At 35.9% G+C, this 25,353-nt stretch overlaps 1 protein-coding gene across 4 annotated transcripts in view; it reads left to right on the forward strand.

The window, feature by feature from the left end:
- Positions 1-25,353, forward strand: part of VPS13B (vacuolar protein sorting 13 homolog B) — a 460,107-nt gene that overhangs the window by 341,471 nt on the left and 93,283 nt on the right. For all 4 annotated transcript variants that reach the window (XM_082753129.1, XM_082753131.1, XM_082753130.1 and 1 more), the window contains exons 35-36: positions 7,182-7,319; positions 18,777-19,184. In XM_082753129.1, coding sequence (XP_082609255.1) covers positions 7,182-7,319; positions 18,777-19,184 — 546 coding nt within the window. The remainder of the gene's footprint in view (positions 1-7,181; positions 7,320-18,776; positions 19,185-25,353) is intronic.

Genomic DNA, 25,353 nt, shown 5'->3' on the forward strand with positions numbered 1-25,353 from the left:
CTAGTGCCTAAAAACACCACCCTTAATGTTTTAGTAAGTTAATAAAACTAATCCACACTTAAACACTTAAAGTCATATGCTAATTTGCACAACAAAATAGGCAGTATAAAGTTTTTATTGCCTCTTGTTTAGGAAGACCTGCTGTGCTTGTGATTGCATCATTCAAGATTAATGTTGTCATACCATTGTGGTAACATGTAGCTTTGGAAACTTCTATTTTATATTTCTAGCACTTGTATTTGAGGCAAAACTGCAATTAACTATTTTTTATATATATAAGTGTGTGTATATATCTATATACATACACTGTATATTACATAGCATATAATACAACATCAGGAGCATTGCACTGCATTTTCTATGTTGCTGCAGTTGATTTCATCAGTCACTCCAGTTTTTCATGACATTGTGACTATTTGCTGACAGTTTTATCTGAAAGAGATGTATCATCCAAATGAAGAATGATATAAAGTTCATTTGAAAGAAATAAGTTAGATTCTCTCCATCTGTACAATAGCTATGTCCTGTTGTGGTCTTTTTTTTCTCTGTATGTTAAGGACTGGAAGATGGGAAGAGGGCATAAATGATGTTTAATTTATAGGGAATGTTGCTAAAGAATATTTCCAGTTAAACTCTAAAAACCTTCCCTTCTTGTGTCTGTGTGTCAGCATGCCAACTAATTCTCAATTATCTACGATACAGTGGGGAGGAGGACACAAGCTAAATATGAAAGATATATTTAAACTAGGTTACCAGCAGAGGATATTCCCCCTTGAAAAACATTTTAACAGTGGGACTAAGCCTGATGAAAACATTGTGTGCATGACACCACAGGATGGAGATGGGCAACAGCACAGCCACAGATATAACACGGCAAATTTCATCACAACCTGCTGAAATCAAGACTCCTCTGGGCAGAAGAAAAAATATATGTCATTTGTTATGAAGTTTTATTGGTACTCCTGTGGGGGTGGTTTCTCATTACTTACACTAATGCGGTTAAGCTTACGTAGCTAACTGTATATGAGCTATGTAGATTAGATCCAAAATATGCTAATAAAAACTGTGACATTTCAAATCATCCTGTGCATGTAAATATACCATATATGCCACATAAGAACATTTTAGGACTATTCTAAAACATTTGGAAAATCATTTTGAATCAGTTTCGTTGTGTAATTCTGAAGACACTACTATTAGTTCAACTGCCGTGGATTCAGGTCTTATGAAATGCAGTGCTATAATTCCTTACTGCTTTTCACCAAAGAGTCTGCATTTTTAAAACAATTCTCTCAAATCTTGCAAGGCAGAAGCAGTACAAGATTGTATTACGAAACAAGATCTTACTTTTTCATGGAAGGTAGGTCCAAGACTGCTTTGGAGTAAGGAAGAGTTGATAATAGTTTAGACCTACTTATGGCTTTTATCCCTTTATTGCCTTTTCCATGAGTGTAAGTCAACAAAGAATATTCTGGACCTTATAGCTATTTGGGTATTTGATGAAAGTCTGTTTTATAAAGCTTTGAATAAAATAGGGAAATTATCCTGTAAAGCTGCACCAGCATGAAGTCTGAAAACAAAATAGGTAACAGTAGGTAACTGACAAAATGAAATTTGTGATAATTTACTACTTTGAACCACATTTTGGGATAAGGGTTTTTGGGGGGGGGGGGGAGGCGTTTTTCTTTAAAAAAAAAAAAAAAAAAAAAAGATTTCAAGTTAATGGAGCTTAAAATTCAAGATTTTTACATTAAACTATCACTCTTTTATGTGTGAGAGGGTATTACCCAGTGGCTAAAACACTGAGCTTCTTCCAAAAAAAATTAGTTCCTCTGTTTGCTAGCTGTGTCTGGGGTTGTTTTTCACTAACTGAAAGATGAAACAAATAAGTACATGAGAAGAAAATTGGAGGAAATAGAATATTTAAAAGTTAAGTACTATTAGCATGTCAATTATCAGTTAACAGTAACACATTTCCAGCAGGCCTGGGTCTGTATCTGGGAGCATTTGCCTGCCTTGGAGCTAAAGACTAGTGGCTGTGCTTTCAATTTCCTCAGTATTTCTCTCAAAGCACATCCACTGGCAAGTCAGTCTGGAGGAGGAGGAAAGTTACTAGGTTGTTATAATGTTAGCTCTGTTTTATTATGGTTGTGCTAAGCTGCTTCATTTGTGTTTTAAATTATTTTTGTACTCGCACAGCTTGATTATGATTATGGTACTTAGTGCCAGGTATAGGAACTTCAAATCAAAGTAAATAAATTAATGGGATAAATATTAAACCCTCAATAAATGCCATTAAAAAGACTAGCTGTTCCCTGAGTTGACTTGTAAGATCCTTTGTAGGTAGCCCAAAAGATACTATAAAACAACCCTTTTTATGCATTGCTCATCCTACGTTTTAAAAAAATGGCATCTGCTAGCCGTTAGTTTTTGCTAACAGAGCGTTGGCCATTTCCACTTAAATAAAAGTGGGTGCAATTGTTTTTAATGTAATCTCATAAGCTGCTTTTATAAATATTTTTTTAAACTTTTATTTGCTTTGTTTCAGGTAATGTAATCCAGATACAAAATTGCCTCATTTCCTGAGCATTGTGCTCTGGGCATTCTTGAAAAATCTTTTTTCTATTTGTTTGTTTGTTTATTTTCAAAGAGGAGGTTGTGCTGCTTGGCCATTTTAAAGGAGAGAAATTTCCAAATAAATATGTGTTATGCATGGAATTTCTTCAACTTCCTCCAGTGAAGCATTTGCAAAAAAAATAGCCATTGTGAGGCTGTCCAAAATTATCCTCTCTCTTTTTTTGCCTTTAATTTTATTTTTTTTTACACCCACGCCTTTGATGGCAGGGGGTCCATGAAGAGCAGATGCAGTAGCTAAGACCACATGTAACCTCTGATCTAATGAAAAAGCCCAGGCTGAATGGAGAGAAACACAGGCTGGATCTGGCAGGAAGTCTCATTCACTGCCTCTCTGTCAGCTTGGGCTTCCTCCGAAGCAGAAAGAGGATTTAAAGCTGTTTCTTAGCACAGCATTGAGGGACTTGTGCTGGAGTATCACCTGTTCCCTCCCCTCTGAGTGTGTTTATGTTCCGGTGCATCAGCATCCAGGGTCATAAAGGTGTGCAGCCCCCACCAGTAAAGATGAACTGGCCTAGGGGTGTGCAGTGCATGCCTTGGGTTACTGCAAATGCTCATTTAGGAACTTCCTGACACAGCACTTGTGAGTACGCTCACAGAAATGTTTTCCCATTTAAGTTCACTAAATTCCAATAGAAACCATTTTTAAAATAACACCAAACGTCCCACTTCAGAGCTGGAAATGCGGGGAAGATTGCAGCATCGTACTGGCTTGCAAAATTGACTGCAAACCAAGCCATGATTCATGCATTGAAATAAAAGCCTGTTGGAGATCTCATTTGGCCTGGGTGAGGTTCCAGCTGGAGGGACCAAGTCGCTCGGTAGCCCAGTCCCCCTGCTAACGCCTGCCTTGGGCTGTTCCCCCAGGGTGCCCTGGCTGTCAGGTACAAACAGGGTCAAAAAACACATTTTGAAAAATGAAAATCTTCGAGATGTGAAATTTCTCCTGCCTCCATCCTCTCCTTTCCCCCCTCAGAAGTTTGGGCTTTGCCATCTCCTATTAACATGAGAATGAGTGGGAGGTAACTGCAATCAAAACTTGCAAATCCAAATCGAGTTTAGGAAGTTACTTCATAAACTCTGAATCTTGGAGACAAGATCTGGAACTTACCAGGACTAAAAGTGGCTTTGAATATTTGGTGGATTCAAAAATAGCCAGAGAGATATATATATTTTTTTCATTTCAATTGTAATAATCATAATAAAGGAAAACAATGTGGAAGTATTCAAGGTCTCGCAGCTTTTCATTCTTACAGATTTTAAATTACACTCTTGGTTGTTGATCTGTGATGGTTGTCCCACCATTTTTCTTTTGCTGCCCCAGACAAATTTTTCACATCATGCGGAGGACAGAATTTCTGGCCGTCTTCACCGCTCTTCACTTTTCAAGCCTTTCTTTTCTCTCTCTTGGCTTGCTGCGGAGTAATTCTAGCCTCTCCTTTTGCTTATATATGCATCCCTTGGGTTTTCTCCAGCATTTTCTTTATACAAATAACTGCAAATTTAAGTGTTGATTTTTGGGAGAATCATAGAAAATGGAAATGGAAATGACCTATTATAATACATTATTCAGACCGGTTCCCTGCTGATGCATAATTGTTCCCTGTTGTATATTTTATAGTGTTCTGTCAAGTGTATTTTTAAACATTTTGAACATTTCCATCGTTTCCTTGAGGGAGAAGAGTCCTTTTCCTAATAGGAATCCTTATTCCCCATCAGGAATTTCTTACTTTTCTGCCTAAATTTTCTTTTTTTTTTTTTTTCATTCTATTGCTTCTCTGGTGATTCCTCTGCAAAGTGGCATAGGAAATTATTTATTTGTTTATATTGTTCTATTCTTTTCCTGATCCTTAATCCTATGAAAACATGTATGCTGTTTTCTACCTTAGAATTTTTTATTTTTTTTAATCAGGATACACATATTTTACTCTTTTGACCTTCAGTGTAAATGAAGTTGTCCTACCCAGATACATTTAGTAGATCCTCGTTGGAGCTTCGTTCAAGTTTTTGAGATAAGCACTTGTATAGACAGTTTTGAAACCTCTGGAATTTAGCTTTCTTCTTATTGTATAAAAACTTATACCCTGGCCCCTGAGGATTATTATCTCAGATGCTGAACTATGACAATGCAGCTATCCTGCTGCCAGAATTATCTGTTCACCATGGTTCCACACAAAATAAAAAATAAAAATAATTATTAAAAAAAAAAAAAAGCTTGAACTCTTTAAGGCCAGTGCTGTGTTAAAGGTAATACGTTTTGTTGGACTTGAGCTAATTTTGTGTGTTGAGGTGTCTTTGTATTGTGTTCCTAATGCATAAATTCTGAGGTCTTTCATGTGTCCCAGTCCTGATATATCCCACATAGTGAAGGGGTGATGATGGTGCTGCACACCTTGGAGACATGACAGAGCAAAATAATCTTCCAAGAGCCCAATGGCTCCTTTACTTATTTATTTTTTGATTCTGTGCTTACATGCTGCAATACATGCAACCCTGCAGTACAGTGCCCTGAGGCTGTTATTTGTATAGCTAATGCCTTATGTCATGCAAGGATTTTCTGCTATGTAAGTTCCTTTCATTAAATAAATTTTCATCTTTGAACAACTACAACTGTGAAATGATTATTAGCTGTTTTATAATGTAAACATGTCTTAGGACAGTAGGAATATCTGTAAGTATGCTCTGAAAAAGCAATGTTTGAATAAATTTACTGGAATTTCTTAATTTCTACTGGTTGATCTAGGTTGTTATATAAAGTATGGCACAATATCGTTCAGACATGAGACAAAGTAATAGCATACTGAAATATTTTACTCCATATTAGCAAACCTCAATGTTTACATTAATATTTCTGAAGGAACAATAAATAAAATAAAAAGATGAATTTAAGTGATCTAGCGATGTGCATTGCACAGTGTCATTTTTACAATGCTGTATGTTCTGAAAAGCATTAGTATATTGTTTATGATGAGCTACAAGTGCAAAACAAAATAGATCCAAGTCTGAGATTCTTGTTCAGCACAACTACAAAACTATATTTTGAAGAAAAAATATGCGTACCTCAGTGGTAAAAATTTTTATTATTATTTTCAGTATGCTGGGCAAAATCCAGACACAGGAAAAAGAAATTCCCTAAAGCAGTTACTACAGAAAAGAGAGTATGCCATACAATTCTGGTTAGTGTAATTAAAGAAAAGGACTGAGAACCATAAAAATGTAGAAATTCACATGGAAAATATACAAATCTGTTGTATGCAGTGACAGCTCTTAAATAACTGTTGAGAGCTGACTTTATAAATGTATAGTGGGAATAAAGGGAAGGAAAGGCTGTAATGTATATGCCATGCAGTACAAATACTGCTGTAAAGTCATTGCCTGAAAATTGATCAAATAAAAACAGAAGAATGTGCTAACTTTTGATCTTTTCCATATAGATCTAAAGTCATGATCAATTGGTTTCAGTAGGTTCTTTGAAATCACATAAGGGTTCGTATGTGCCAAGTTTTATATGAATCACATGATAAGGTCAAGAAATACAAATTCCAAAGCTGACTTTATATACCCAGCCCACATATGACTGTGATACCACGATACCATATGTTGAGTATAATAGCGGGTATGTAAATACTGTTCTTGAAAGGAATCCATTCTGTAACAGTTAGTTAAATAAAACAATTCTAACAATTTTTAATTGACTGAAAATGGGAGAGATGAACTTTAATCAAGAAAATCTTAAATCTTTAAGGTGAGGCAGGTATTTGATAATTTAAGTAGCATTCTTGATGCTAAAGAATAATGCAGTATTTAGAATTTAAGATGTGTAGTACCAGAATTCAGGACTACTGTAACAAAGGTCACAAGTTGCTAAAGAATAAAAAGCCTATCTTCAGCACTGTTTTTGCCATCTGTGATACGCAGAAAATAAAGAAAGGAATACCACTTGGAGGAAATTAATTTTCATGTACTTATGTGATATTACGGTCTGATCAAAGGGATACCATTCAAGATGCTATCCAAGAATAGCTACTGGTTTTAGAAGCTAAACATGCTGTGTGAGTGAAACCCTGAAGAGAATGACATAACTGCAATATCATTGTGCTTTGTCCTTGAGATCTGTTAGCATTCTGATCTCTTAAACTTTATCTTGCTGTTATTATTTTCTTAAGCGGTAATGAAAATACAGTCTGGAAAGTGATTTTGGATTGCTGATTCTCTTCAAAGTAGTACTGCTAAAAGATCAGTTTAAGTGCTATTAAAAGTTGTCTTGTGATGGGTGATATCTTTTACTCATATTTCTCTTGGTATTTTTGCAATTTTTCTTCATTTTGTGTGATACTGGATTTGCTCTCTTGCATATGTATGCATGCGTTGTTAAACACATGCACTGTCTATGTCAGCACAAATGCTGTGTGTAACAGTATTAAGAATTTTATCTACTGTGTATACATTTTAAACTTCTCAGCTTTACTTAATGACTTTATGTAGCATTTTGTTATGTGTCTTATTCCTGGAATATCATTAATGAATATGATCATTATCACCTATAGATCCTGGAAAGACGCTACCAGAAGCTCTGGATTATTGCAAGATTTGGTTGCAAACAGTAGCAGGAGAAGTAGATGCTAAAAGTGGTATTCCCCCTCCTCTTATCACGGTACAAATTAAAGACTTCCTTAATGGACCAGGTAAGCATTGACTTTAAGCTCCATTTTCATAACATAATTTATTTATAGATATGCACGTGAATACACACAGATCATCATCAGAAAAATGTTGTATTCCTTGCTGATGAATGTGAAAATTTCCTCCCATTGTTACCCTGAACTGAAATCACAGTTGAGGAATGGTCAGTCCTAGGTCAGTCACAGGTTTAAGGCCTGGTTATTTATTTTCTTTTCAAGGTCATTATAGAAGTTTTACCCCTCTAGAAGCCTGAGTTTGGCAAATTTCCAATAAAATGTAAACCTGCTTCTAGCTCTTGAACAACTGAGATTTTAAAATTTATTGAAGTATGTTTATAAAAGCTGACTTTTAAATTGGTTTTGGAGATTTTAATGATCTGCCTTCTCTTGTGTTCTTTGGAATCTGGATACCTGGCACTACAAATCCATACAATCTAAATTGCTAACACTGCAAACATGAAAATAATATTTATATTGCGTTTCTTTAATACAGAATACAAGTGGTGTAGTATGACGGTTCATTAGGATTTAGTTAAAAAGATTTAAGTGACTTGAAGTCTGACTCCTGAAGAATCACAGACTCCTGCAAATTAAACTGTTATGTATTATCTATGTTGTGAATTATGTATTTATAACTACAGTACTATGTAGAATATAATTAAGGTTGTATTGAAAGTTAGAAAATAGACCTACATTTACCTATGCCATCATAATTCAGCTCCCTTTTGCGTTCTTACTATAGTTTGTTGAATTGCGTAACTTTCTTCATAAATATATTTTCTTTACTCAGCACAGAATGAGCTGTTATCAGTCATTTAGTGAGCAACTCTTCCATGTTGGGTTTTTCTATTAATCCTGGTACACGTTTATACAGTCTAACACGTTATGTGAAGCTAGCTCTACAAAATAATTACATATTTCCTCTGCATTGCTTACAGCTTTAAGATCTGAGCACTACAGACAAATTCATTTAGTTGCACAACCCTCCTGTGGGTGATGGCGTAGTATGCCCTTGCCATTTCACAGGAGGTAACTGAGGTGAAGGTTTTTTTCATTACATGAATGTTGCCAATTTAAAACTGACAATTTTATGTCCAAGTTAATTAAAAATACAGGAGTTTAGGTGTTGGAAGCACAGTTCCTATTGTCTTTGGGTGAAACAGTTACCATTTCTGCATATCAGCCCTCAGGTTATCAAACTAAACTACCAGAGAATGAGAGATGATGTGTATTTACCAGATGATTACGAATATTTCATTAGGTAACTTGAAAATCCATTTTTTTTACATGCAGACAGGTAAGAGTCTTGAAAGAATAAAGTTCACAACCTCATCATTGCCACTTTTTTCATTTTCTATGCTGCTTTAACGGCATTCCTTTAAAACAAGATTTTAAAACCACCTGACAATGCAGTTTTTCTTATATTGATCACTGTTTGGCTTCATTAATAGGGTTTTGAACCTTCAGACCTTCTGCATATTTTACTGCCATTTGAGCTAAAAGATTAATAATAGTAATAGTTGATTTTCAGTCTAAGCATGATCAGCATAAGAGGGGGAGACACTATCAGTGGGCTTTACAGATACCTGATAAGAACAGAGGAATGTGGGGAGTCAAGATTTTTGAGCTCCATTGGAAAGCCAAAAGGAAAATGTATTCTCTCTTGACACTACAATATTTTGGTCACTGCTGCCAGTTTTGTTTTCTTTTATCCTCATTTTTTCCAATTTTTTGATTTACTAGTCCTCTCTCCCCATATCTCTGGCAGGTTCCCACATTCCCAGATCCCTTGTCTTTCCGTTCCCGTTTCTTAAGGTTCTTATTGCAGTTTCCTGGCCCAGCATTTATATTTAATTTATTAAATGCCTGAAGGTGTTTCCCTGACACATTCGTTCTAGTAGGACAGCTTTCTAACTAAACTAACAAACAAGGAAGTTGGTACCAGCTTGCAAAGTACATGTTCACGAGTGGTCTCGGTTTCTACCCCATTCTCAACAATTCAGTCAGATCCTGAATCAATGTTAAATCTCTCCCCTCCGTGGTATTTGGCAAAATAGGGAACCGAAAAAAAAAAAAAAAAAAAAAAAAAAAAAAAAAAAAAAAACACATAAATTAACTCATCATAAAATCCAGTCTATTTATTCTTGCAAGGCACATAAAACCTCAGAGCTTTCATCCAGAATCTCTTCTTAGCCAAAAGGCATTCTTTTTATCATCTATTTGCTGCTAATTGGAACTATCGTTAAACATGACTCAACAGTAATTACTCTGAATTTTAATAAAGTATTTTACCAGGGTAATATAATAGAACAGCTCTGCATTCCTCTGCAGATTTTTCTCATCTCAGTTGTGGCCAGTATGAGATACTCTTCAACTAGGCTAACCTTTACCAAGAGCCATTCCAAGGGTGTTTTGTTGAATTACTAGTGAAAGACACTTTCCACATGCGATGGCATCAGAATAGCACAATCAAAGGGGTTATGAAAGCTTGACAACTCCTGAGCAGACTACTGGAAAACAAGTTACTAACTCTACTTGAAGGGGAAAAAGTTCTCTAACCACAACTTCTTGGGTGAGGTAGCTTGGCGTACAGAGCGTGGGTCTGGAGAAGGTATCTGCATCACCAGGCCCTAACTAAGCCTGCAGGTGTTCATTAAGGACAGGAACCTCAGCAAAATGTTTGTAAGATCACCAGACAACCTTAATTATGATGTCTCCCATCACAAATACCTAAATTGATTAAATAAATACACAGATGAAATATGCTTCATGCCTCAAAGGCCTAGGGATTTTTTAGTGAACATTTGGCAAATAGCGGTGCCACTAATGAGTATTTTCTAAGGACATATTGTATATTTTCATGTTGATTTATATATGTGCATTTCATAAATCCAATAAGTTAATTTTTTAATGTACTGAAGGCAATGTGTGCTAGTAGATGCTTGTTGTTTGGGCACAGGTGATTTGCTTTTCAGAAGACTCCTACAAGCTGTGCATATACAGACAAAAATCTGGATGTAGCAGTTGCGATAAATGCAGTTTTCTCTATAGATTTTAAGTGTTCAGAGTTCAGCTGTTCAATTGCAATGCCATAATTCTTAAGAAGAATTTTGTTGGCGTGCTGAAGTTAAGTTTCAGATAGAGCAATCAAACATGGCTGTGGTTTATGATGCAAACTACTATACTATACAAGCAGTTAAAAAGAAAAATCTGCAAATGGTTCCCAGTGTTTGCTGTCTTAGGTGAAAACTGTACTCCTTGTAAATAGTTTGTCAGCTGAAGTAGATAAGTAGATAGTGTTCCACAGAAAAATTGTATACTTTCACCACACAGGAAACCAGGTTGTCAGTCTGTATTAACTTGGAGATCAAAAAACTACAGCAAGTAGCTAAACTTGGAAACCACTAATTAAATGAGAATAACAGGATACATTAATGCGCTTCTTGCCACATGAGTTGATTATTTTGTACATTTTTGGCAACTAAAGAAAAATGATATTTCTTCCAGATTTAAGGTAATAGGATCCTAGGAGAAATAAGCATTCATCATCAGGCCTGTGGGAACAGACCTCAACCCTAACCCCACAATGTATTAAAGGACTATTCTTTCTCTTTCTACAGTAACTAATTATTTAGAATTTTTTAAATGCCATTTACATCAGTTTACATGACCTTCTCTCTTTTATATTCAGCTCGTACATTTAATTCTTGTCTAATACACGTAAGTGAACTATTTATTGCTTCAGCATCAGGTATTATTCGTTAGGCGGGGAAAAATTATGACCATCTTGTTTTAATAGTCTTTTTTAAATTTATCGAACTATGCTTTCTTAACTGCAAAGGCTGTCTTTTTTATGTATTCTTTTTGCATGTAAATGATGTAAAATATTTAATCAGTTTGTGAAGTACAACTTCATACAAAATACATATAATAATAAAACGTTAAAAATATAAACGTTCATCCCAAAGATCTCTTCCCCAAGCGTTTTCTTGGGAAGAAGTTAGGCTCGATGTGAAATAACTAAGATCCTTGATGTTTGCCTTTGGAAATAATTTGTACAGAGCAGACTATGTGGGCAAATGAAGACATTTCCCACTGAATGATAAAATAAGAAAAAACAAGAAAAGGTGGGGTTGGGAGCTGCTCCTCCAGACACCCCTGGCACTGCTGGGATGCTGTGAGGAGGAGCACGGCACTAGGCCTCGCCATAGGCAGGGAGAGCACCAAACAAAGCTGCACCTCACGCTCTCCCTGGCTTTTTTCCCTGTTTCCAAAGGCAACAATTGTCTCCATTAGCAAGGTCAGTGGTTTGGAGAAACCTGGAAAATAGCAGCTACCAGAAACCCACTAGAATAATATCTCCAGCAGGTGATAGATTAGTTGGAACAAATTGGAACCATTGCACTTCAGCAATCCTGGTTTCTTTCAAGCTGTTTTAAAAATGTCGTCATTTTAATACACAATATCAGCCCTGCGGAGCAGTCCACAGCAGGTTAATTTGAATCATATGATGTATCACTGCCCTCAGCTGACATGAGCCCCGTTCCATGTGTGAAGCCATAATAAATCCATTCCCAACCGAGGCAAATTCCCTGTGAGAAGGTGAACTAATCCAGGCCTCACACTGGCATGTTAGCCCTCCGTAATTGAAAGCAGGGCCACCTGTTCCCAGCACAGTTAGCCTATAGAGAGAAAATTAGCATTAGATCAGATACTTAATATATTGAAAAATCATTCATACTACTTGCAAGTTCAGCTGTGGGCTGCTTAGCATGACATCATATATAAACCTAGGAATGTGCCCACTTGATCCCAGTTTAACAGTTTTGTTAACCATGGTGTTTGTTAACTTTGAAATGAGAATTTTTTGATTTAATGAGAGCTGACACGTGAGAAGGGGAACTAGCCAGGGTGCAGACTTTTCTAATTAACTCTGGGTCATTTGCAAAACTTTTGAGCTTTCTAGTAGGTTTTTTTTTCCCCTTTACTCTTTTACAAACAAGTTTTTAAAGCACTGACACTATAGCCATGAAATGATATTTATTTGATTAAGAGGGCAAGCAGAAATATTCCAAACAGGTGTACCAGCCTGTAGGTACTGCTTTGTTTTTAACAAGTCTATACTCTGTAATATCAGCGTAATAATGTGTAAAATTAGCAAAGCACCTTCCTAACAGCAGTGTTTGCAATATTTATTTTAAATGAAATTTAGTTTCTTAAGTTCGCAAATATTGAAATGAAAACTGGACATTTAGGCATGTGGATAAGTTTGAAAATATATTCTTGGTAACTTTTACAGTGTATTGGCATTTCTTTAAAACTTATTTCAAACTTTGCTCAAATTTCTAGACTCCCTTTAGTTTTTTCTTCGTGTATGTCTTACTCTAACAGTATTATTCGGCAGCTAAAGCAGATAATAGTGAGCATTTAGGTGTTGTTGTTTTTTTTTTTCCTCAAACATGCTCAGTCATCTGGAACAATTTATTTCTTCTCACTGTGCTTCAACTTGACTGACTGTCATCTGAGAGAGTTAATGTTTCTCTTAGGGTTTTCTTATCATGGTAGTGCCTCCAAATGCCCATAGTATAACTTTTGGCCTCACCACACAACCCTTGACACATGTCTGTAATCTATTTGGTAGTTGCACAGTTGCTTCATTTCAGTCAGCAACCTATAAATAGCAGTAATCCTCCATCCTTTATCGCTGGTAACTTTGGTCTTCTAGTCTGAAAACAATTTATTTCGGTTCAGTTGTGACAATTAAAAATAATAATAATAAATAAATAAATAAATATATATATATATCACTCTGAGCCTTGTCTAAGACCTCAAACCCAGGCAATGGTTAGAGCTGGTAACGTCACCTTCGCATAATATCAGTGATATACTAGGTTGTGGTAGTAGGAGTTGTTACCACAGGCGAGCACCCCAGATGGCTCAAGTTTATTAAGCTCCCTGAAGGTTTCTGTTTGCCATATTGGCCTTAGAGAGCTTCTTCTGAAGGGCTGCAGCATAAAAATTACAGTAGGTAGAAATACTGAGCAGTGACTACCAGTTTCTTCCAGACTAACTGGCATCTGTCTCACAGAAGCAGAATACAAGATGGACTGCAGATGGCCTCTGAAGCCTTGTCTCAAGTTTCTTCTTTCTTTTTCCTTGATCCAAATTGGGAATGATGAATTAGAAGATAAAAACAATTCTTTTGGATTCTTCTTGCTTTTCAATTTCTTTTAATTTGTTTCTCTTTTGATGCCTAACCAGGGACAATTGAGAACAGTACATCTAGTCTTTTTCTTACATGTCTCTCTCTTTCCGTATTTTTATAAACTTAATTCTTGCAATTCAGCCATTTCCCTGTTACTGAAGGGCCACCCTGACTCCAAATCAGAATCAGGGCTCAATACTACCTTTACCTTCCTCAGATTTCCTCTGTTCCTTTGACTTCTTACATCAGAATGGGTGGCTTCCAGAGAAAGGATATTACTGGTGGTAAAATGTTTCATGCCTGTTGTCTCCTCTCCTGTTTAGAACTAGGAAATTCAGTCGTCCTGAGATTACAGCAAATAGTATTTTCTTCTATTTTTTTTTATGTCCTGTATTTTATAGCCTTCTTGGGGTAAAGGAGAGAGAGACTTGTGTCCAGCCAAAGAGAGAAAGATCTGGCCTTTTCCATATTGGCCATGAGAAATGAAAGATCCGTTACAGAATGAGGTGTATGAGAAGTTAACAAATTCTTGGAAAATGCCTTATTTTACTCTCTCATAGTTCAAAATTTCTCAAAGTCTGTGAAAAGACCCCAGTCTTATAAATAGAACCTATAAATAATTTTCATGAAGTTTACTTTCTGATTTTTCAGATTACGAGTATCCTATGGTAGTTTATTAGTCATAGAAATAGTAACCTGGTGCACATTAGGTTATGGCATATATTAGAATAAGCCCACTGACTTCAATAAGAGCTGTTACTGACCTAAAGCAACTTGCTGGGAGCTCTGTTATTTTTGTGTTGCTTATTCATCCTTAGTTCACCAAATAAAAAGTCCTTTGGAGTAATATCATTATCCCAAGTTCACAGAATAAAATTTTATCTTCACGGTACAAATCTGAATGTTACAGAGAACAAGGATAAAATACTCATAACCCTGATTTTTTTTTTTTTTTATCTGAAGCTATAAGTAATAAAATGACAAAGAAAGAAATTGTTTCAGACAGAAATTTCAGAGTGCTGCTTATAGGTTTTCTTTTATAGATGTTATGATTTTGTTCAAACAGGCCATATTGAATCCATTGGGTTTTTTGTAATAGATTTCAAAATACATAATAAATGTAAGTAATATGATGACTAATGGGTCAAGTGAAGTTGGAACTTTTTAAATGAGAAAATAGCTGGAAACAGTTTTCAGGAAACTATTCCAGTTGATTTTTGGTCCCCCACAAGGTGTACATTAACATAAACTCCGTAGAATCGCCTCTGGGACCTGAATTCCCTCTCTGATTTCATTATTGCAACGTGATTCTTTTCCTTTCGCTGTTAAGTCATCTCCTGGTGTGGTGGGAGCATATAATAAGTGTAATTTATTTATATTTATCTAATCTCCTTTTAACTCAATAGTTATTTCATCATTCTGTTTCCTAGTAGCTGTTCAGAAAGTTGTGAAGGGTAATTAGAAACTAATAATTGACAGGCATGGATTTACTTGGTAATCTAAAGGGGTGTAGTGAAGAAATTGAGAGCGAGAAAGAAAAATACAAATTCTACACTCAAATGGTAATCTGTAATTAAAAAATACATTGTTTTGATATCATCTAGTTCAGCTTGATTTAAACATAAGTAAGTCACTTGAACATAGTGTATTTACAATCACAGTAATTAAACTATTATTTATTTGCTGTAAATAAGTAACACCTGGCAAAATCAAGTATTGCTATTTTGCCTTAAATCTTAAATGTCGGAGCATAATTGTGGTAGCCATTCACTGGTAGGCAAAGGAGAGAATTGTTGCAATGTAATTGAGGAGTTAAAGGAGACTTTGAGCTACTTTTTGCCCTGTCTGGATTCTGATGCAATTTTGGACAATTGAAAGAGTTGCTTGAATTGTGGGAACCTGCGCTTTCCTACTAGTAAGGAATGTGCAGCCTTGTGTGGCATGCTTCCCAAGGTGTTTAACGTCATCTAAAAATACTGTTATTGTTGGAGTTTGCACCTTGGGAATTTTTTTTCCAGCTGCATCTAGGTGACCCTTTACATTGTAACATCTCTTTTTAGCCCATTTTGAATAGCTGGAGAAGCTGCTGAACATCCATCTTCATCAACTGCTATAAATAGCTCTTCATATTTCATCAGTTTTCACTGTTGCTGTCCATCACTTAAATGTGTTTTTCTTAGAGGGAATGTTAAAGTTTCTTTTACAGGGCTAAGTATAAAGTGTAAAACAGGACAAAGACTAAAAACATGTTGATTGCTCAATTGGATTTTTATTTTTCTAACGTTTTACTTAAAATGCCAAAGAATCTCCTTACATAATCTTTCCCCAGTTGTAAAAATAACCTATGTCATTATGAGATAGTTAAAATATTTGCAGCGAAGGTTCCAAAGTTACATTTTCTGCAATTATGCTTCTGGCTGCCACCACTTTCTGTCGGGGCTGATTCACTGGATAATAATAACTTAATGCAAACCTTTGTCAAGATATCAGTCATGACAGCATTTTTGCTGTGTGACGTGCGGTTTCCAAGCACAAAACAGGGAAGCCATGTGCATTTCTCTGGTGTTCTAGTATCTTTTTCTTTTTTTACTGCCCTCTTGGAGGGGTTCTGCATTTATGAAAACATTTATTAACAGCACTGATTACACAGCCCAGCACCGCCAGTGCCATGCGCAATCCAGCACAGAGCATCACCAGCACCCCGTTTCTTCTCTGCCCTGGCCTGACAAAACCTCAGAGAGAGCTAAAGCTCTCATATTCAGCTCCTTTTCAGGTTTTGCTCAATCACTTTATTCTCTGGCTTTAGCTTTACACCTGTCCTAACAAACTTACGTCAAAGTGGTTTTCAGGTTTTAAGGGGGTTTTGGGGTGTTGGTTTTTTTTTTTTCTTTTCTGGGCTGGAAAGCATAGCGATAAAACGGACTAAGAAGGTAGATGTGAAAGCTGTCACACCAAGCAAGAAGGGTCCTTTCCTTATATTCATTACTTAATTATGTAGCAAAGCCAAAAAAATAATAATTCTATTTTAATCCTTTATTACTGCTTAACTAAAAAAGACAATTAAGTTGATGAGGGACATTTTTTGAAAGTGCCTTAGTGCTTCGGGGACCCAAATCCTACTGTGTGTGACTTGGATTTCAAACTTGGGTCATTTTTAAAACCGCTGCTTTTTTTTTCCTTTTTTTTTATTTTTTATTTTAACAATTCATTAGAATAACTCTCCATCTGGGTATAAGTGAATATTGTAACGTCCCATGGGTCTATCTATACTTCTTTAATAGCTTTCCTTTCCTCCATTCAAAGGGAAGAGAGGACCAATGATTATGTGCAAAGGCAGGCATGCCTTGGGGTATTTTTTAGTGCCAAGAAGGGTAGGGATATTTTAAAAAGTGTTATAACATACTTCTTCCCTTCCTTTATTTATAAAAGTGGTACATACATGTTTTGAAAAAATCTTCAAGTCTGTCATGTATGGCTTTGGGTGCTTAAAAATCTTGCCCTTTTCTGATGTTTGGCTTTGATATTTGCCTTTCTATTAGGCCCATGTGTTTGGTAGTGTTTAACACAGTTTCTAGTCCATCATGAAAGTCTTTAACATTAGAGAAAGTATTTCCAGAAACCTAATAGTTAAAATTGAAAGTTACAATTAAACTAGATTTCAGTCTTAAATCTCAGTTATCGTTGCCTTGTGGAGTACTACTGAGGCATTTCTGAGAACATTATTTTTGTGTTTCTATTCAGGTGTAGCAAATCTTGCAGGGCAAATTCCTCTCTTCTTTGTAGAAAAAGGGCTAGTTTAAAATTTGCACTTATCTGTTCAGATACCAAAGTATCTAACTGCAATTTTCACACATATACACATATCCCACCCTCCAGATATTTTGGGGAGTCAGAGGAGAGCTTCGCCATGTGCCTGGCACTCTAGGATGTCACTATGAGGTTGTGTTTAAGAACAGATCCAAATCTCTGCTCCTGTATTGTGGTAAAAGTTTCTGATTTACCAAAAGATGGGAGAATCAAGTTTCTCAGTTTGCATCTGTGTAGAATGTGATCCTGGACAACTTGAAACTAGGTCCTAATTTTGGTGAAATATCCCTTAATCCGTGTGAAACCTTCAACAAACAGTGTTTCCATTTTATATTTCTAGTGTAACTTGGAACTAAGTAGCAATGTTTTCTCTGAACACTTTAATATAGTTTAGTTATATGTGCACAATTTTCATCCTGTTTTGTTCCTGGAGGGGAGGGAGGCAAGAATGAAAGAGCGTAGAGCTTTTCCCCCTTCTATCTCATTACTAGGTGAAAGTTTAATTTGAAACGAAAAATTTTAGCTAAGAAAAGCTGGATTCCTGTAATGAAATGTAATTTACTGATAAAGAGGCAGGTAGCACAGAAGTAAGTTTCAGCTTCATAAAATCCTGCTTCCCATCTGCAAAATAATCTTGGGAATTGCAACATCTGAGCTACAAGAAATACCACTGTTACCAATGTTGTTCATAATACTTCTAAAATTTCTCTGAGGTTTTTAGCAGTCTCAGAAGTACCAAAATCCTTTTCTAAGGGGACAAAGAATGCGTGATTCTATGATTTATATATATATATTAGATTATTTCTAATTTTTTATTTAATATTAGATTATTTCTAATATATTGCATATTAGATATATCTCCCTGGGGAAAAAAAAAAAAGAAAAAAACACTAAACATACCTCAGAATTTATTTTTTATTTTATTTTATACTCCAACATGGTAATACATTGAAAAATACTACTTATAAGTTGTGTAAGAAGCAAAAGAATATACATGTTATTCACTCATTTAAATGTGTTGAAAATGTTCACTGTTGGCTTTGGAGTTAAGTCAAATAGTTCTACTGTATGGAAAACTCAAGAGAATGTGAAGTATATTTTCATTTTGACACAAAAGGGCTATGTATTTACCCTCCTACACACTCAAATGAAGTGTATACCTTTCAGATAGCCATGGTGGTCCCTGGCAAGAAATAAGAAAAAAAGATTTAGGTTGAGACACTTTTATTCCTTCAGAATTCTAAATAATTGCTTATAGTACATTTCATGGTGCATTAATTCAGATTTATTCATAAAAATATTGCTTTGTTATATTTATCATTGATTCAGTCCCTTTAATGAAACATAGTAGAAATAATGTTTTCTTCACTAAAAGCCTATCATTTTTCCATTTCTTGAATAATTGCACTATAACTTCTAATACTTCTTTCTCCACTTCTCTCCTACAGCTGACATCAATGTGGATATATCAAAACCTTTGAAAGCAAATCTGAGTTTTGTCAGACTTGATCAAATAAACCAGTTTTTGACAAAAATCATGACCATGAATGATAATGAGCCCAGGAAGGAGGCTGCTCCATCAGCTGGCATTCATCCAGATGGGGCCGGCACATCAGTAACTAAACACTCCAGTACAAAGGACTTGCTACCTGCAGCAGACACCAATGCTGCACAGAAGGTTTTGGTACAAGAAAACTTGTGGCAAGCTCTGTCCTGCTTCCAGAAAATTTCCATTCACACTGTCCAAATGGTTGTTTCTATGGAAACCATCCCACATCCAAGTAAACCGTGTTTGCTAGCCTCTTTATCAAACCTCAGTGGAAGCCTGAATGTTAGAAGTGGCCATAAAACTACAGGTAAGAGTTTCTGAAAATTAGAATTGCTGCTGATTTGTTCAAGCGGTGGTCCAGTAACCATTTTAAAGCATGGGACATCAAGGGGAACTCCTGCAGCTGACATAGTAAAACCACGGCAGAAAATAGCAAAACCACAATTGACTCCATTACCTGACTTTTCCTTTCAGTAGCACCCAAGAGTGCAAAATTTTGTAGTTAATATCCACTGGACTGTGATTACTAATTTATTGACAGAATTCTGGATGGAATAATGGTTACAAAAAACGTGATTCTGGGATTCTGGCTATGCAGCTCATAATTCAAAGGACAACATTTTGACAGTTTTCACTCAGTAACTACATTTTCTTGCTAGGACCCTATATTTATGTCTTAAAAAAAAAAAAAAAAAAAAAAAAAGGAAGAAAAAAGCATTCAGAGTCCTGACATATGTTGCTATGTAAATATTGGATTCTACCATTATTCTGCTCCAGGCTTCTGAAGTTTTAAATTGTAACATGCTTCCAGCTGAGAGTCTCGCAAAGAAAATGAGGGTGCCTGTCCCAAAAATTGGTTTCATTGCTGCAAAAATGTGAGGAAATTTTACACCTTGGGTGGAATTAACAGAATGCCAGAGACTCGTTTAAAATCAAGACATTTTGAATATCTTCATAAATGGCTTTATTAGTCTTTTGATATAATTAATAAGATGGTACATTTGCATGATCTGGAGTTGAGCCAGATGTAGGTATTTGGCAGAGTCACTTGAGAGATAAAATGGTCTGTAGCCGAGAGGAGCGAGTCCCAGGCCAAGCTAGGTGGTGATTTATTTCTTTTTCATCAGAAGTATTTCTCCTCGGGCCAGCAAGTTGCAGTACTTCTTTATTGTTTTAAAAGTTAAAAATGAAAAATTTAAGGTTCGTAGGACATGAAAGCCTGCGAAAGTGCTGGAGCCTAAAACTCCTGATTTATCCATAAATAAACAGCAGTGCAGGCAGGAACAGTGACTGCATTCCCACGCTTTTCCAATCATATCGCAATCCTGGCATAGAAAGCACTGCAACGGAGTAAGGGGTCTTTTAATGTCCTTTAAATAGTTCTAGACTTCTTTGTGTGTTATAATCCTCTTTCCTTCCATCACTTCCCCTCTATCATTTATACATTATCCGTCCCATGGTACATTATGGTGTCCACAGCAAGCTTCAATATATCAAAGCCGAGCCTGTTCCGTCACTGCACTATAAAGCAATTTGGCAAACTCAGCAGAGTGTATCACTTACCCTGGAATTTTTCATCCTCCCAGAAGGAGGACTTACCTTGCCGTGTGCATTAAAGCCTCAGAAACGCTCTGTTACGAAGCTCTAATTCTTAATTCTTCTGGCAGTCCGAGGAAAAGGATCTTTATTTTCTCGTGTCACAAACCATGCGTGAATCTTCAGCATGTTTGTAGTCTGGCAAGCAGCGTTAAATAAAGCAATAGTGATGCTGAATCTAGTGAAAACAGAAGTTAGTTCTTCTATATGAAGAACAGCCATAACAAGACAATAAATAGATATCAACAGACTCTTTTCACATTTTCTGCAGTTAAAGTTGCTCTATCTTTGCTTTATAAAAAGATAAATACATGTGTGACATTTTGCATGCAAGTGTGACTGTACAAGACATTTTCCTGTTTCAAGAAGTACAAAAGGCACACTTCCACAAAGCTGACTGAAACTATAAAAAAATATTTGTTTAATAAATTGTTTGTTTTCATTTAAAGTTATCAATTTGAAATTAATGAAAAGAAAAAAAAAAAGGAAAAGAAACCAAAATGAAAAATATAAATTCAAGAAACAAATTACTCTGTGTGGAGAAAATGCTATTATAGCCTTGTGTTGAATTAGTTAAAAGAATACCAAAGTTACTAACTAGATTTGTTTTATTATTGCAAAGAAATTATGCAAGTTAACTCAATTTAAACAACAACAAAAAAGTGTAGTAGCTGTGTCTTGGGAGCAAGGAGCATTTAAATACATCAATTCTTCACTACTTTTCCTTTTACAGAACATTTTATAGATACACCTTTTGAGCTGAACAGGGTTAATGTCAGATTTTTTTTTTACAGGATGAAACTAATACACAAATACTTCACCCTGTCTTTGATTTTACAGTCAAGTAACTATTGTGACCATCTGCAGCAGCTGCATTTTACGAATTATTTGCTGAACCAAACTAAGCACAATGACAAAAGTAGTCATCTCAGATGTACTGTTAAAACAGAGAAAGAAAAAGGAGCATTGCTTGCCTTTTGTACAGTATGGCCATCTGCTGTACAGATGTTATTATATAGAATGACTTCAGATACAATAATTGTAGAAAATTTTCATTAAAACCTCAACAATTTGCACTTGTTTACTTGAATCTGCATAACTCCCCAGTGAGACAACACAATACGCTTGGGGTTTCTTTGGTTCTCACTAGCTTTCTCTTTGATCCTTTTTGATGTGCTGAATTTAATAAACATAGTTAAAAACACTGTTCAAAAACATCATGGAAAAAACTACAAAGGAACAATTACAGCAGTAGAAACTACTCTAATCCCTTACTTACGCAAGCTATTTTTAGTGAAATATGTTTTTTTACACATTTTATGTGGCAGTGTTTTATAAACAGTGTAAACGACCCCTTTTCCAGATGAGTTTTAATGCAGGAGATGAAGTTGGTTTGTAAGGAATCCTATTTGCTAGGAATTATTTAGAAAAAAACTCATAAGAATGTATTGTCGGCATTTTTACTCCCTTATAGGGGGAAAACAAAAGTGCGTGACCTTGTGTAATGCTTTGATTTTTTTAGTTGAAATTAAGAAAAAAGCTTGCCATATAGTTTTTTCTTAATTATCAGTTTTCCCTCTAGACTCTCGTGGCTTAATGATAGAAGATAAAGGCCTTCTGTTTTATTTTTTCTTTTTAATCTTTTCTATGAAAGTAAGAAAGTTGTAGCTTCTGAAAAAATGAATGGCTAATTAGTTGAATTATTTGTTTTACTTTACCAAAATTAATTAAAAGTATTGAATGTTCACATTTCAGTTGGATCAAATTAAAACACATTCATTTCTACATATTCTGCTGCACTGTTATACAACCCCAAATCTTTAGTGTTTCAAGGGACTTCATTTTTTGGACATTTTTCATGTTTTAATACAGCAGTTACTTATAACAATGTGGTTAGTATTTCTGCTAGAATACTTATGTTCTCCTCTGTACTTACGGTAAAATCCTGAGTATTTTGGTTTTAGTAAAGTAATACTGTTGTAGAATATGATGCAGTGTATTGGGGGAAAAAAAAAAAAAAAAAAAAAAAAAGAAAGAAAAAAAAATATTCCTCCAAAACTGTTATTAATTTTACTTTAGAAAAGCCTAAAGGTAGATGCTTTTTTGGTACTCTTAAAGGGCAAGAACTTAAGTCACATCATTGTTAAATAAGATAATTAATTGTAGTTGTTTTAGGCTTTGTGGCTTAGAGTTACAAGTTAAAAATTGTACCAGTTTCATACTAGCAAGCAAGCAACATTTAGCTCATTTTTGTCAGCTTTTTTGTACTGTTGACAAAAACCCTGAGTTCAAGAATTATCATTAGACCTGGTTCAGTGTTTTTTGTCCTCTGAGGTATGTGGCATCTTCTAGAAAGACCTCTCAAGTGTCTCAGCCTGCGACTGCTTGGTATCACACTTGAGCTGTGTAGCTCACTCTGGAACAGTCACATGCCATTCAAGTTCAAATCGTTTTTAGTAATAGGAAACAAAATGCAATTCTCAGCATACGACTTCCAGTTAATTTAGGTTTGGTGCTGAAATTAGCACTACCTACCTGCCAAAACAGCAGATAAATGAGAGAAGTGGAGGACTGTACTCTCCCCAGAGTGCAAGACAGCAAGAAGCTCGTAGCCTCTCAGTGGAGCCTTTTTTTGCTCTGGCTGGACACGGGAGGGAAGTCTTGCTGTGCAGTGTCTGAAGTTAGGGAGTTAAGGACATAAAATATTACAAAGATCACAGACTGAGTTCCCAGCCCTTTGTCCTGAATGCAGATATAATTACTTTAGCGTATAAAGAAGGGGGAAAAAAAAGTAAACACTAGTTGAGTCTATGATAATCGCAAGTAGTTTTACTAAACCTGAGAGAATTTGCATACTCAAGATATTTTACTGAAATATTAAAAATTAAATGCTGCTATTAATTGGTGTAGAGCAAAGACCAAACTTCATTTTGGAGTTAACCAGCTCTCTTGAGAATGCTCTGCTAAGGCGTTGTCATAGCCTTTTGATGCTGCAGATATGCAAGTTAGCCCACGGGGAAATAAAACATTAAATTAGATATGACTACCTAAAATAATATGCAGCAGTAACAAGCCATTTACAACACCCAGAAGACCTTTGTTACTTTTAGAACGAAATATAAACTCTTTCCAACACTTGAACAATAGGAAATTAATTCTTTGTCAGTAAAAGCCAGAGGACAAACTAAATATTTAAATGGCCACCGAGGATTGAGGTGGAAGTGCAGCTTGTAGACAGCTATACAAATCACTAACAAACCTTAATGAATATTGGGTGTGGGCATCAGGGTCCTGTCAGATTTGACACCATGTCCCAAGTAGCTTAAACCCAACACTCAAGAAAAGGTGGAGACCTCATCAGGTCTCTAACATCTGGGATTTTATTTGTCATTTTGGCATACCCTGCAAGCGCAAAAGAAAGAGTAAAAGGGGATTATCTTGACAATGAAATGAGTTACTGAATCTTGTGATAATGAAAAGCAGAAGAATTCTAATTCCTTTCTATAGTCCCCGAGGTGGAGGTGCGTTTATAGTTCTGCAGGAGTATAATGTAGGAGGGAAGAACAGATGGCCCAAAATCCATGAAACAAGACACCACCTAATCCCAGGACTGAGTACCATTATTAATCCTGGTCAGATTCCCTACTGGTACTTTGTAACAGGGTTCAGAATTGCTACTGAGGAGCTAGCATGTTAACTTGGAAGAAAAAGAAAAAAAAAAAGGAAGAAAATCAGTTGTAGGTTGTTGATTCAAGACGGTGCGCACCACTGTTGTGGAATTGCATTTACTGTTGAAATAACTTCAAACAGTAGACTTCAAATGAAATTCAATTCAGAACAAATACAGTTGTTTCTGTAATCTCGTCTGCTTTTATTGTGAAAGTGTTTGCATATTTTTTGAGACTGGAATTTCTTTTGTTACGTGGGTCCCAGTGCTATATACATAGCAGGTACAGCATTTTCACAGTAGTCAATTCTACAGAATGTTTAAATTCACAGAGAAATAGAGATAATAGTGAAAGCTGAGTTCTTTGGTTTTTACATTTGATGCTTTCTGTGCAATTCTTCCAGTTCAATCTACATTTCATAGCATGAGGTACAGAACGCAGTGATCAGTTATTATTGTTCCATCTTAAGGGCCAGTTCCCTAGGTTCAAATTGCTGACATGCTGGAGACACATTTCTGCTTTTTCTATGACAGGCGTATTTTTAATGGGATGACTTCACCAGCTTCCTACCCAGAGAAGGGGTGCATTTCCATAGGAACTTCAGGTTTAGTGCGTTTCCACACTTTACCTTGTACTAGCTCTGTTACTTATGCAGCTGTTCCGTGAGTTGAGTCAGGGCACTGAGCTGTCTGAAAACTAATCCAACAGGAAAGAAGAGTTTCCAGCAAGATCATCTCCTTCATCTGGCTCACTGGATAGGGACACTTTAATGGCCATGCTGGCACAAAAAGAATTCAGAAAAGTGTATAAAGGAGGGCAGAGGGAGGAAGGGTCAAAGGGAGGAGAAACTTTTAATACAGGAGCCTGGACCTGGATTGGTTTTATGCTGGAGAATCAGGAGTGCAGGGAGATGTATTTTCTGTCTCAACCTCTGCAGTCAGCTTGTATAGCCTGGGTGTATCTGTCGAGCCTTGGACTTGAACAAGCATGGTTCATTCACTGGGTTTCAGAGGCTCAAGCAATTAAGGTGCTGCCAGGCACTATTTGCGGGATGGTTTACCTACAAGAGGTTACCATCCAGTTCACAGACTGTTTCATTTATTAAAGCAGTTGAAATCTGATGAATCAAGCATAGAGCAAAAGAGAAGACACCAACGCTGTAATTCTAGTTCACGTGGCAATTATGTAGGGCTACATTTTGAGCAGCTTCCA

The sequence above is a fragment of the Aythya marila genome (genome assembly GCF_965140915.1).
Source record: "Aythya marila genome assembly, chromosome: 2".
Taxonomy (NCBI): Eukaryota; Metazoa; Chordata; class Aves; order Anseriformes; family Anatidae; genus Aythya; species Aythya marila.